General features: G+C 41.2%; 1 protein-coding gene across 1 annotated transcript in view; it reads right to left on the reverse strand.

Moving 5' to 3' along the window:
- LOC140941554 (atrial natriuretic peptide receptor 1-like) overlaps positions 1 to 14,571 on the reverse strand; it is a 51,220-nt gene continuing 36,649 nt past the window's right edge. The window contains exons 16-28 of the mRNA XM_073390578.1: positions 14,422 to 14,499; positions 13,712 to 13,816; positions 12,576 to 12,647; positions 12,312 to 12,477; positions 10,827 to 10,985; positions 10,516 to 10,699; positions 9,638 to 9,778; positions 9,221 to 9,344; positions 8,961 to 9,029; positions 8,680 to 8,854; positions 6,887 to 6,985; positions 2,356 to 2,447; positions 1 to 1,879 (exon numbers count right to left, since the gene is read on the reverse strand). Coding sequence (XP_073246679.1) covers positions 1,637 to 1,879; positions 2,356 to 2,447; positions 6,887 to 6,985; positions 8,680 to 8,854; positions 8,961 to 9,029; positions 9,221 to 9,344; positions 9,638 to 9,778; positions 10,516 to 10,699; positions 10,827 to 10,985; positions 12,312 to 12,477; positions 12,576 to 12,647; positions 13,712 to 13,816; positions 14,422 to 14,499 — 1,707 coding nt within the window. The 3' untranslated portion in view covers positions 1 to 1,636. The remainder of the gene's footprint in view (positions 1,880 to 2,355; positions 2,448 to 6,886; positions 6,986 to 8,679; positions 8,855 to 8,960; positions 9,030 to 9,220; positions 9,345 to 9,637; positions 9,779 to 10,515; positions 10,700 to 10,826; positions 10,986 to 12,311; positions 12,478 to 12,575; positions 12,648 to 13,711; positions 13,817 to 14,421; positions 14,500 to 14,571) is intronic.

The raw sequence follows: 14,571 nt of genomic DNA on the forward strand, positions 1-14,571 counted from the left end.
ACATGTAATGTTATCCCTGCAAAATCACCAAAAAGTTAATATGGTTACGGTGCTCTGATGAATTTTGTTTAACATCTTTTTTATTATAACCGCCACAGGAACATTTTGTGTATAGTTATGATTTCACCGCATGCAGAATTGACCGAAAATAGCAATATTTCGTACAAAATAGCCCCTTTTAGGGCATGGACGTCTAGTGTGTAATTCAATTCAGCAACCGAGATGAAGTTCATGACCGAGAACAATCCCGTCAAGACAGAATACAGTTACAAAAGTAAGAGATTTTCAATTATTTAATTTACAACATGTACACATTTTAATTGTCCTACAAGGCGTTCAAGCACCGTTTTTGTTCTCCTTTTTTTATGGTTTCTTTTTTGTTTTAAATATAAATTTGTTTGTTATGTCAGTTTGCATTTCTCTAGTTTAAAGATTGTTTTGTTCTTCTTTGTTACTTTGTTTATTTGCTTTGAGGACCAAAAAGAAGGCTTAAAATGCCCGCCATTAACTGGATTGTTAAAAGGCTACTTAGTTAAGTTTAAGTTACCATCAAACAGAAATGAACTGAGTGTCGAACAGATTATAAATAAGCTTATTATTTTCTTTAGTCCCCCGGAAATATGCCAGTTTGAATCTTGACATTAAAATCCTTCAAAAATTATCGTCGTGATATCTATTTCGTTGACAAGTAGTTCTCTCACCATATCCTTGATACAATATTTAATATATCCATCCCCCGTTTAATAGGAAGTCATTTCCATCTTGCTGCCATTTTCCGCACATCCACCCCACTTGTTAGTTATATCAAATTCAGTAAAGTTGTTTAAATACTACTTAGTCGAGCTTAAGATGTTATATGGCGACGCACGTCAACCGGAAGTGGACGTCTTGCATTCTTGGGCAAGGCTTTTTGCCCTGCATTGGGGCAAATTTCCTCTGTATGAGTAAAGCATTTAGGCTTCACTTCTGGTTGACATGCGTCGCCCAAAAACGCCTTTACTTAAGCTCCCAATTCATTATGTTAGTGCCAAAAGAAATTACCCTAGGCATAAATAAAAATGGGACAACTCAAGCAACAATTCTGGATGATTTCGGTAATATTTAGTGCGAAACATACCCGAGATTTATGGGTTTAAAAATTCTCGTTGAACGTGTCAGCAAGTTCTTAATAAGTTTTTTTCCAATATGATATGATTTACAGTAAGATAAGTATATGTTCTCATATACATGTAGCAAATATTGCTGGCCGTAAAGTTTCTTTTTTCCACTGATAGTGTTGTTTCGCGCACGGTTAGGGGTGCGCATACATACGGTAAATAAGACAATATGGACCCTTGATTACGGTGGGACTGTTCTCCCCAGATCTGTGTTTTTAATTAAAGTTCATGTGATCCATTTAGAATAGCACTTGGGACCTATATGCTGACAGTTTTTCTTAGTGAAGCAGGTGTTATTGCTCTTATTTTTTCCGCCTCTGGTTAACGGACGTAGTCAGTTGCTTTATATTAAAGAGCTGTTGTCTTCGTAGTTAACTGTTTCGAGGTGAATGCTCTCACCCTCGCAGGAAGAGTTTGCTGGACGACGACAAGACCGCATCAACGAGCCACGCCTTGTTTTAGTCCCCCTTGCTGCCACATTATGATATTGGAGGGAGCTGGACGCATTTTTTCGGCGTCGATGGGATCTTAACTGGCGGCAAAGTACCATTTTGCGCCTGCTTTGTAAGTTTTGGAAGTAATTCTTTAACAAGCGCCCAGCGGCTTTCACGTCGTTTTGCAGGCACGACTTTCGGACAGTGCTTATCTTTATGTAGACCTCCGTGTACGCGGGGAGCCATGTTCGAACCTTCGAGCCAAAATGTTATCCAGGTGCCTTTACCCTATGGGATTTGAAATATTGAATGCGTTAGGGCGACCAGTTCACCCTTTATTAGCCTGAGTATCAGGCCTTCCTAAGGGGCTAGGGGAGAAAAGATTTTAGATAGGGGAGGGGGAGGGGGAAGAAGAGAAAGACTCTCCTTCAGCTCTCTCCCTTTTTCGCTTCCATCTTTCCCCTTTCCCCCCAGAATCGTGTCGCAATGGAATTGTCTAACGATGCAGAGCTTTTTGAAACTTCTTTTGTAACGTGATCGCGCACACCTCCCAGCCAAAAGTTACATGATAAAATGGGGTCTATCTGCTACGTACGGGCAAATCCCCGGTACAGCGGCCCCGCCCTCCTTCAGCTTCCTACCCCATCCCCCCACGCCCTCAAATCGTATGCATCTCTGTGTACATCCATTTCAGAAAAGTGCATGAAGCTGTCTTTATGGGTGAGCTTCGGTCTTGAACACGTAACTGCAACATCTAAATGTACCTTTAAGAAGACTTCTCCTCTTTCTTGAATATGATAACCTCCAAGGTGATCAAGAAAGCTCTTTGTGTCCGAGCTGATATGAATTTTCAGAGCTGTGAAGGAATAACAAAACCAGTTTTTTAACTCTTTAAAGCGGAAATGAATAGTAAGATCTTAACAGGCCAGAGAGAAAGGCCGGAGACGTTATTTTTTTATCATAAAAAGTCGTCTCTGTAAAGTACTCAGACCAGGGTTCTTACAACCAGGGCTTCTTACTACCATTGGTTCTTACAACAAGGGTTTATTACAACCAGGAGTCTTACAACCACGGGTCTTACAACAAGGGGTTCTTACAACCAGGGCTTCTTACAACCAGGGGTCTTAAAACCAGGGGTTCTTACAACCAAGGGTCTTACAACCATTGATTCTTACAACCAAGGGTCTTATAATACGAGGGTTTTTACAACCAGGGGTCTTACAACCAGGTTTCTTACAACCAGGGGTTCTTACAACCAGGGGTCTTAGAACCAGGGGTTCTTACAACCAGAGGATCTTACAACCAAGGTTCTTACAGCCAGGCGTTCTTACAGCCAGAGGTTCTTACAATCAGGGGTCTTACAACAAGAGCTTCTTCCAACCAGCGGTCTTACAACCGGGGGTTCTTACAACAAGGGCTTCTTACAACCAGCGGTCTTACAACCGGGGGTTCTTACAACAAGGGCTTCTTAAAACCAGGGGTCTTATAACCAGTGCTTCGTACAATCAGGGGTCTTACAACCAGGGCTTCTTACAACCAGGGGTCTTACAATCAGGGGTCTTACAACAAGGGCTTCTTACAACTAAGGGTCTTATAACCGGGGCTTCTTACAACCAGGGGTCTTACGTAACCAGGGATTCTTACAACCAGGGGTTCTTACAACCAGGGGTTCTTACAGCCAGGGTGTCTTACAACCAGGGGTCTTACAACCAGGGGTCTTAGAACCAGCACTTCGTACAATCAGGGGTCTTACAACCAGGGCTTCTTACAACAAGGGGTCTTACAACCGGGGGTTCTTACAACCAGGGGTCTTACAATCAGGGGTTCTTAGAACCAGGGGTCTTAACACCAGGGGTTAGGGTAAGGGTTAGCGGCTCTTACAACTAAGGGTTCTTACGACCAGGGGTCTTAAAACCAAGGCTTCTTACAATCAAGGGTTCTTACAACCAGGGGTCTGACAACCAGGGGTTAGGGTTAGGGTTAGGGTTAAAGGTTTTTACAACCAGGGGTCTTACACGGCCCAGGCTTCTTACAAGAAGGGTTCTTACAACCAGGGGTTCTTACAACCAGGGTTCTTCCGACCAGGGGTCTTCCAACCAGGGGTTCTTACAACCAGGGGTTCTTCCAACCAGGGTGTCTTACAACCAGGGGTCTTATAAACAGTGCTTCGTACAATCAGGGGTCTTACAACAAGGGCTTCTTACAACCAGGGGTCTTACAACCAGGGGTTCTTACAACCAGGGGTTCTTACAGCCAGGGTGTCTTACAACCAGGGGTCTTATTACCCCAGGGCCTCGTACAATCAGGAGTCGTACAACCAGGGCTTCTTATAACCAGGGGTCTTACAACCGGGGGTTCTTACAACCAGGGGTCTTACAATCAGGGGTTCTTAGAACCAGGGGTCTTAACGCCAGGGGTTAGGGTAAGGGTTAGCGGTTTTTACAACCAGGGGTTCTTACGACCGGGGGTCTTACAACCAGGGCTTCTTACAAGCAGGGGTTCTTTCTACTAGGGGTCTTATAACCAGGGCTTTGTACAATCAGGGGTCTTACAACCAGGGCTTCTTACAACCAGGGGTCTTCCAACCGGGGGGTCTTACAACCGGGGGTTCTTACAACCAGGGGTTCTTACAGCCAGGGTGTCTTACAACCAGGGGTCTTATAACCAGGGCCTCGTACAATCAGGAGTCGTACAACCAGGGCTTCTTACAACCAGGAGTCTTACAACCGGGGGTTCTTACAACCAGGGCTCTTACAATCAGGGGTTCTTAGAACCAGGGGTCTTAACGCCAGGGGTTAGGGTAAGGGTTAGCGGTTTTTACAACCAGGGGTTCTTACGACCGGGGGTCTTACAACCAGGGCTTCTTACAACCAGGGGTCTTACAACCGGGGGGTTTTACAACCGGGGGTTCTTACAACCAGGGGTTCTTACAGCCAGGGTGTCTTACAACCAGGGGTCTTATAACCAGGGCCTCGTACAATCAGGAGTCGTACAACCAGGGCTTCTTACAACCAGGAGTCTTACAACCGGGGGTTCTTACAACCAGGGCTCTTACAATCAGGGGTTCTTAGAACCAGGGGTCTTAACGCCAGGGGTTAGGGTAAGGGTTAGCGGTTTTTACAACCAGGGGTTCTTACGACCGGGGTCTTACAACCAGGGCTTCTTACAAGCAGGGGTTCTTACTACTAGGGGTCTTATAACCAGGGCTTTGTACAATCAGGGGTCTTACAACCAGGGCTTCTTACAACCAGGGGTCTTACAACCGGGGGGTCTTACAACCAGGGGCTCTTACAAAAAGGGGTTCTTACAGCCAGGGTGTCTTACAACCAGGGGTCTTATAACCAGGGCTTCGTACAATCAGGGGTCTTACCACCAGGGCTTCTTACAACCAGGGATCTTACAACCGGGGGTTCTTACCATCAGGGGTCTTACAATCAGGGGTTCTTAGAACCAGGGGTCTTAACACCAGGGGTTAGGGTAAGTGTTAGCGGTTCTTACAAGCAGGGGTTCTTACGACCAGGGGTCTTACAACCAGGGGTTCTTACAACCAGGGGTCTTAAAACCAGGGCATTGTAAAATCAGGAGTCTTACAACCAGGGCTTCTTACAACCAGAGGTCTTACAACCGGGGGTTAGGGTTAGGGTTTGGGGTTCTTACAACCAGGGGTCTTACAACCCGGCTTCTTAGAACAAGGGCTCTTAAAACTAGGGGTTCTTACAACAAGGGGTTTTTAAAACCAGGGTTCTTAAAACCAGTGTGTCTTACAACCAGGGGTCTTACAAGCAGGGCTTCTTACAACCAGGGGTCTTACAACCGCGGGTTCTTATAACCAGGGGTCTTACAACCAGGGGTTCTAACGACCAGGGGTCTCACAACCAGGGGTTAGGGTTAGGGTTACAACCAGGGGTCTTATAAACAGGGCTTCGTACAATCAGGGGTCTTACAACCAGGGCTTCTCACAACTAGGGGTCTTACAACCGGGGCTTCTTACAACCAGGGGTCTTACAGCCAGGGGTTCTTACAACCAGGGGTCTCACAACCAGGGGTTAGGGTTAGGGTTAGGGTTAGGGTTAGGGTTATGGGTTCTTACAACCAGGGGTTCTTACAACCAAGGGTTTTATAAGCAGGGGATCTTCCATCCAGGGGTCCTACAACCAGGCCTTCCTACAACCAGGGTTTCTTACAACCAGGGCTCTACTACCAGGGGTTCTTACAACCAGGGGTCTTACAAGAAGGGGTTAGGGTTAGGGGTTCTTACAAAGAGGGGTCTTACAACCAGGGGTTCTCACAACCACGGGTCTTACAACCAGGGCTTCTTACAAGCAGAGGTCTTACAACCTGGGGTTCTTGCAACAAGGAGTTCTTACAACCAGTGTCTTACAACCAAGGCTTCGTCCAACCAGGGGTACTGACAAAGAGTGCTTTTACAACCAGGGGTCTAACAATAAGGAATTTTTACAACCAGGGGTCCTACAACAAGGAATTCTTACATCCAGGGGTCTTATAACTAGGGGTTTTCACAAGCAGGGGTCTTACATCAGGGGTTCTTACAGCCAGGGGTTCTTACAATCAGGGGTCTTACAACCAGTGGTTCTTACAACCAGGGGTCTTACACCCATTAGTTCTTAGAACCAGGGGCTCTTACGACCTGTTATATTTGCAGGGAGTCTTACAACCAGGGGTCTTACAAGCAGGGGTTAGGGTGAGGGGTTCTTACAACCAGGGGTCTTACAACCAGGGCTTCTTACAACCAGTAGTGTTACCACCAGGGGTTCTTGCAATCGGGGGTATGGCAACCATGGGTCTTACAACCAGGGGTTCTTACAACCAGGGGTTCTTACAACCAGGAGTTCTTACAACCAGGGTCTTACAACCAAGGCTTCTTACAACCAGGGGTACTGACAAAGAGGGGTTTTACAAGCAGGGGTCTAACAACAAGGGGTTCTTACAACCAGGGGTCTTACAACAAGGGTTTCTTACATCCAGGGGTTCTTACAACCAGGGTTTCTTACAACCAGGGGTCTTATAACTAGGGGTTTTTACAAGCAGGGGTCTTACATCAGGGGTTCTTACAGCCAGGGGTTCTTACAATCAGGGGTCTTACAACCAGGGATTCTTACAACCAGGAGTCTTACAACCATTAGTTTTTAGAACCAGGGGTTCTTACAACCTCTTATATTAGCAGGGAGTCTTGCGAACCTTTACCAATTAAGTTTACATAAAATTGGGCAGGAGTGCACAGCCACCTAGTAACGATTGCGAAAAGCCCCCTTTCGGAAATCGTTTTAAAGCTACCTTCTCCGTTTGACTCCATCCTAGAAGCGGTGTTTACTGTATCGCCAAATAAACAGTAACGGGGCATTGTGTTACCAACTACACCAGCCACTACAGGACCTGGAAAAAAAGCAACAAACAAAACAAGCAAGTTCGTACATTTTGGTCAAACAATATGTTCTTTAATCTCTTTCTTAAGGTGGCTCGACTGGATTTTTTGGGGTTGATACCTCCCAAGTTTGAGCATTAACTATGTCGGCAGGAGTTAAGATATGGAAAAAAAAGTTACCACAACTGTATTAAATAAGGATGAAAATTTCTTATGATCTGGCTTTTATTGCAATCGGAGTCGCCATGGCAACGTAATGACGCCATTACGTTTTTCATTTATCGTTGTGTTTCTCGGTACCAGGAGTTTTTTTTGAAGAAATCGCTTAAGGGAGTATGCACCTGCCATAATTGCCTCCATTATGGCAAAGTTTGAAGAAATTCTATGAGAGCGTTTTCGAAATATTTTGAAATGCAGTTTTAAGAATCATAAAAACAGTGAAATAGCATGCTAGCCGCACAATTCGCTAATATTTTAAGAAAATGATAAGCTTTGGGAACGCGGCTTCATCTCATAGTGGTTTGATTCCATTGAAAACTGCATACAAAAAAAAGAGGGGAATTGCTCTGGGCGATCGCGAGTAAGAAGAATTTTATTAACTTGCATTCAGCTGCTTTTGATACAGTTTTTAGACGTAATTAGGTCCACGCCTAAAAATTTCGCATTTTTCCAAAAACTGCTCGATAAATTTTCTCGATTACTTTCCGAAGAAATATCCGGAGTATGCTAATAATTGGCTTGTCGTCACAGATAGCAGTGAGAGATTGGTTATGTTTGAGGCCCTCAATGCCGGTGAATAATGAGGACGCTCGCTTGTAAACACAAAATCTGGGGGGAAAATTGGCTATATTTGAGGCCCTATTAAAAAAGCCTTCCCTGCTTTCAATGTTCTTAAAACTTGCAGGGAATATTTCTTGACGATTGATCTCGAGATTGTCGAATTTATAAAAAAATTTATCGAGCGGTTTTTGGAAAAATGCGAAATTTTTAGGCATGGACCAAATTACCTCCAAAAACTGTATCAAAAGCAGCTGAATGCAAGTTAATAAAATCCTCCTTACTCGCGATAGCCCAGAGCAATTCCCCTCTTTTTTTGTATGCAGTTTTCAATGGAATTAAACCACTATGAGATGAAGCCGCGTTTCCAAAGCTTATCATTTTCTTAAAATATTAGCGGATTGTGCGGCTAGCATGCTATTTCACTGTTTTTATGATTCTTAAAACTGCATTTCAAAATATTTCGAAAACGCTCTCATAGAATTTCTTCAAACTTTGCCATAATGGAGGTAATTATGGCAGGTACATACTCCCTTAAGCGATTTCTTCAAAAAGCTCCTGGTACCGAGAAATACAAAGATAAATGAAAAACGTAATGGCGTCATTACGTTGCCATGGCGACTCCGATTGCAATAAAACCCAGATCATAAGAAATTTTCATCTTTATATAATACAGTTGTGGTAACTTTTTTTCCATATCTTAACTCATGCCGACGTAGTTAATGCTCAAACTTGGGAGGTATCCCGCTAAAATATCCAGTCGAGCCACCTTAATGGGGTGGTTTCAGGCATAACCCTTCCTACGTTTCAAGGAAAGTGCGCAAACACAATGTCAAAATCTTCATACCCGCCAGTAAGTACCGTTGTTAAGATAATAATAATTGAAACATTCCTCAATTCATAAACGCGAATCTTCCTTTCCCCTTACCGCTGTGTATTCCTATCCTTAGTTTCAATTGTTGATTGGGCCTATGACGTATTTTAAAGTTATATATCTCTTTGCGCATGTGCAATGCCATGCTAGCTATCTCCCCAGCGTGTTGGTGGCCGTTTCTGATAGGCAAGCCTGACACAACCATGTAAGCGTCACCAATTGTTTCAACCTAGGAGCAGACGAGAAAAGAAAATGATTCGTATAGGTCTGTTCAAGGCATATCTCGAAAAACGTTTCAAACATTATAAATGTTCATGTTGAACAGTTGTACTGACCTTGTAAACGTCGTAATAACTGATGATGTCATCAAATAATGTGTATAGGTCATTCAACAGTTCAACAACCTGACAAAAAATAAAAAGGTTATGTACGGTTCATCTAAAGAAACGTATTTACAAATCTGGATTTCCCCTTCCAAGATGTAGCAGTCATGTTACTAGCTATCCGTGTTAACGAGATTGAGAAAAAAAAACACTCAAGGATAGCATATGAGAAATTTTCTAATAAAATAAGCAAATTAACAATTTATCCATACCTGAAAAGGCGTACTTTCCGAAGACAAAGACGTAAATCCTACGATATCGCTGAAGAAAATCGATACCTCGTCGAATTTTTCTGGCACAATGGTTTTTCCATGAACCAAATCACGCGCCACAGGTCTGTATCAACAACATAAACATGACTGTAAATGAAGGTTTCTGGCTGGGCATCAGAAACTGACTAGCACATGCGTTCAGGGCCCAAACTTCCTCTTTCCGCATCATCTGCGGTAGCGTATGTGAGACCTCCTCTGTTGACTCTTATTAAAATTTGTTTATGTCGACAGGGATTGATTTCCATTTTTTTTATTAGTTATCTTTACTTTTTTTTTCCTTAATTCATCATCTATATTTATTCACTCATTAGTATTTAGTTATTTATTTATTTTGTTTCTTTTACAGTATAGACTTACGGTGGGAGCATCCTATGAAGTAAATTCTCTGTTTTCCGTTTCTCGTCCGCCAATTGCGAGGTTCTTTCTTCCACTAGGCTTTCCAGGTTATTTGCATATTTTTCCAGCATATTGACCATATTGTCCATTATGTTCGTATGCCTGCAAAGAATTGAATTCACGATCAGTGTAGCTAAGTCATATATGCTTTTCTCATAAATAAAGGAAATCATAAATTAGTAAAATTCCCCACATATTCATCAAATCTTCGAAAAGCGCAAGCAAACTGTCACTACGCCACAGTACCAATGCCGCTACAGGTACGGGTAATTTATCAATAAAAAGACAAAAACTGGGGTAATATTTTAAAACAAAGAAGTGCTTCCTTAATAGAGAAGGGAAAATAGTCATGGTTATTAGTTCAATGGCTTTTTGTGCGCCGAATCTGACGATATTCTGTGGGAATTAAGTGGCACTGATTTGTTCTAATGAAGAGTACCTGCATAAATGCATACATATATCGTCTAATTTAAAGAAATGAGACAATACTACCAACGCCGCCTAGTTAGTTAGCTCAGTTAGAGACTGCCGGACCAACACTTGGGGTCTTTAAATAACTGAGAAGAAAGAGTGCTTTAACCAAAAGGCACAGCACTTTGAAATTTCACTTATCTAGTTCTTATGGGACGTAAAAGAACTCACACCACTGTTCGAAAAGAGTAGGGGACATATAGACCCCGATGGGGTGGCCAACTCTTCCTGAGCTGGCTTGGTTATCTGTAAGGAGAGATCTTAATAATAGGGATAACCTCATGATCCCCCTTTAGGTGTCGTAATAGCTAACTGTTAACAGTGTATGTATGTATTTATGTATGCAGTCCTTAACAATGATACATTACCTCCCAACCGACATTTTTCTAATCTGGCGCCTTAAATCCTCAAAATCAGGTCTGGCCTCGGGCTGTTCACTCCAGCATCTCTCGGTAATTTGTCGCAATCCAGGAAGATCAGACTGCTTCACAATGTTATTGAATTTTGGACGGAATGGAGGGCTCTCTCGCATCATCACTCGCTGTACGACCTCTGTGAATAAAGAAAAATAACAGATAGTTTCTATGTGATGGGTAAGAACGCCAGAATTTTTTAGCGACATTCTATGGCGGCATTGTCATTTCGTAAATCAAAATCTTTTATGAACAAGTTTACAAACCTTTTGGTTCTGTGTGATAGTAACACATATCAAACGGCCCTGATCGGGTAAGAAGTTCTTGACAAATTATTGCAAAGCTGTAAACATCTCCTTTTTGCGTTCCACGAGACGGTGCTTCTTTTCCCGCTCGAATGAGTTCGGGAGCCGTCCATATCATCCCTTCATAAACAATCAAACAAAGACATTGCTAATGCTAGAACTGAAACAGCTTTATCATTTTCTAGATATCTACATCTGAACGCCGTCAAAGAGCTGGAAATAAGTTACTGAAACAACCTCAGGCCACTGAAGGCATGACTATCTAATTAAATATGCATATTTTGTTAAATGATATTTAGAACGGTTTGGTTCCATCAGTGATCCTGAAAAGTGAACTACATATGTGGTTCAAAGCAAAAAACACGTGAAACCTGATTTCAAATAACACGTGACATTGCTTCGTCATTGACGTCACAAAACACGTTTTCCTAAATGGGGAAGGGTTTCAAACATACATACATAAAATACATAAACAGTGTAAATCGTAAAATCGCCCTGTATGATTTGAAATGTTATTTATTCTATTAACTATTTAAGTAATTAATAAGACACGTGACCCTTTTTCCTTTATTTACCAATTCCTATATAACATAAACACACATATAAGGCGAATTTTTAAAAACCTTTTTAGTAGCCTCTGAAATGTACCTAAAAGAAGTTGTTACTCTTTCATCATCCTTTCCCTATTTTACAGTAAATATTTTGACCATTAATTCTCAATTATAAGTCACGTGACGAAAATTTGAGATTCTAAAATGCACTCATATTGCTTTAAGCTACATTTGTAGTTCAGTTTTCGGATCATTGATAGAAGCAAACCGTTTTAAATAGCATTTTATCTAAATATGCATATTTGATTAGATGGTCATGCCTTAAGGGGTCAGAGACTGAAGCATCAATAGTCGTTGCATGACGCGAAAGGGTAGGTAGTAATGTCTTCAAAATTCAGTTGAAAAAAGTTGAAGGAAATCGCTTAAATCGCAATGGATCGGGAAAATAACCACAGAGGAAGCAAGAACACACCAAGTAAATAAAGTAGAGCGTATTGAAAGTTATATCGACAATTTCTGCGAGTATTTATCTCCTTGAATCTATTGATGCCTGAATTCCCATACAAATCATTTATATTCATGGCCATTTTGAGGATTACACAATATGAGTTTGGGCTGCCTGTGTTGATACTCGCAACTGGTCTTTTTCAAAACTTGAAAAAAAAAACATGAAGGGTCTATATACTATTCAAGATTTTCTACACATTTTTTTATCTTTTAATATTATTTGTAACAAACATAATTATGGTATCATTTGTAACAAGTGCCAGGGAACTTTTTGCGAGGCACCCTACATTCAATTAAAATTAATCAACAGATTTTGAGTTATAAGACTGTTCAAGATCTTCGACGTATCTTTGAGCTTTTTTCCAGGGAAGCAGTATAATACACTTACGGTAAAATCTAGCGTATTCTCCTTCTTCTCTATCGGCCTGGTCAGCTTTAAATTTATTGAGCCCATAGTCGGTGATCTTCAAGACCCAGCGACCATCTACCACACAGTTTGATGACTTAAGGTTGCCATGAGATTTTATATCTGTACTATGAAGATAACTCATTCCCTGAAAAAAGACAAAAACAAGCGCAAAATTACTTCAAACTACTTCAAAAATTCTCATTTCTGTTCTCATAAATATATACCAAAAACGCATCTAGTTACCTTGACGATGTCAGTGACAAGTGACGTCACAAACATGTTATCCAGTTTTACGTCCTCGTTTTCAAGGATATCCTAAAGAGAAACAATTGAAAAGGAGGAGAATGACCTCTGAATGGGGACTTAAGATGATCGTACTATACCACTCATCCTTTCAGTGAGGTAAAGTAAGGGGTGAAGAACGACAGTTGAAACTATCTTTAGTTGTCTTGATAGTAACCAAGTCAAGGTGGGCATTGGCGGTCCTTTCTGGGCATTTGCCAGTCTCCGGCTTCCACTTGAGGATGTGGAAACTTGTTCATTCAAATTGAGAACTTAATTTCGCATGCTATTGGGTATTTCGAAAATTGCAAAAAACAAAATTATATTTAGGCTTCCTTAGCAGTGGAAATGCTGAAAGAGACTGATCGATATTACATATTAAACCTGTTACACAGAGTCTCTTAAAAGTAGTTTTAGCTTTAAGTCTGAAAACAAAAACCTGTTGGGTAGCCAGTTCTTTCCAATGATACTTTTTTTATATATAATTAATTGATTTTTTTTTTTCAATTTTGAGGCTTCGTGCTATGAGTAAGAGTCGGATGGTTAGTTGTGGTCAGTAAGTAATGTACGACTAAAGCCACTTTTAAGGTACGGTAAAACGGGCAGCGAAAACTTGTAACTTGTTCTCCATCATTGCCGCAAAATGAGTTGAAAAGCAATGTTATGCATTTCATCACCGACGAATCAAACCTGTCTTGCAACAAACCAGCTTGTTGCAGGTTGCGAAAGTACAGAGTAGCGGCAAATTCTGTACATGATGGGCGATTTACTGCCAGAGACAAACTTGTTTTGCAGCAAGTGACAAAGCTCCCGTATATGGCGTGACTCCCGCGTAATTTTATCCAATCAGAAGTCGGTATTCACGCAACTTGCAACGACCTGATTTGTAGCAAGACATGTTTCATTCGTGGACAGTAAAACGCGTAACATCGCTTTTCAAGTCGATTTGCATCAATGTTGCAAAACAAGTTGCACTTTTTTATTGCCAGTTTTACCGTAGCTTTAGCCACGTGAGTTGATCTTCAAAGAAATTGCGCTGTTCAGGTCTACAACCATATAATACTGACAATTGTTGTAACCACCTGTTGATGTTTTACCTGCAAGCTGCCTTTGGGGCAGTACTGGAACAAGATGCATATGTTAGGAGTATCTACGCATGCTCCCATAAATTGAGTTAAATTGTCGTGGCGAATGTCACGCATCTGAAAAGATATGAAAAGCATCGGGTATCAAAAGGAAGCATAATCCATACAATCAGATAAAGTGTGCTGTAAGACAACTTTAAGCAAGGTAGAAATAATGATAGCTTTCGAGTCTTACATCTTGAACCTTTGTTAGAGTTGTCATTAGCACAATTCTCCTTGGCAAGACTAACTCTATGAGGGTATTGACCATCAGTGAGTCAATATACTTTTTATCATAATTTAATGAAGTTTACATGGTCACTGTTGTAACTATTTTATCCTTGCACAACCAGAAATAAAACCTGGAAAATACGGTATATAACGCAAAAAGCAAAGTGGAATGATGTAAATACGCTCATTATTAATTATCATCAACTGTTACAAACGCAAACTTGTGGACCATGCTATAGCTTGTTGTTTCTCAGTCGGGCATCAAGAAAACCTATACAAATTATGTAATTATGTGATAAAAATTCGAAGTGAAATTTGAAATTGAAACAGTGCACGTGTATCTAGTGTTTTATTCAACACATAACAAAGTGAGCAAGTTTTAGCTACTTTTATTCCTTAGTCCAGTGATTTGACCTGCAAAGAAACATATTACTGGGAAATCATAAACTCACCTGTTTAAGCTCCATTTTAATTTCCCTTGTGAGATCTAGACTTGTCTTGTTGAGTTTCTTAATGGCAACTGTATTGGACTAAGAAAATGATCATATCTGATCTTTAGTTTGTCCAAACTTAAGAGTGGGTATACTAAAATTTTTTTTTAC

This window comes from Porites lutea, chromosome 6 (genome assembly GCF_958299795.1).
Source record: "Porites lutea chromosome 6, jaPorLute2.1, whole genome shotgun sequence".
In the NCBI taxonomy this organism is placed as follows: domain Eukaryota; kingdom Metazoa; phylum Cnidaria; class Anthozoa; order Scleractinia; family Poritidae; genus Porites; species Porites lutea.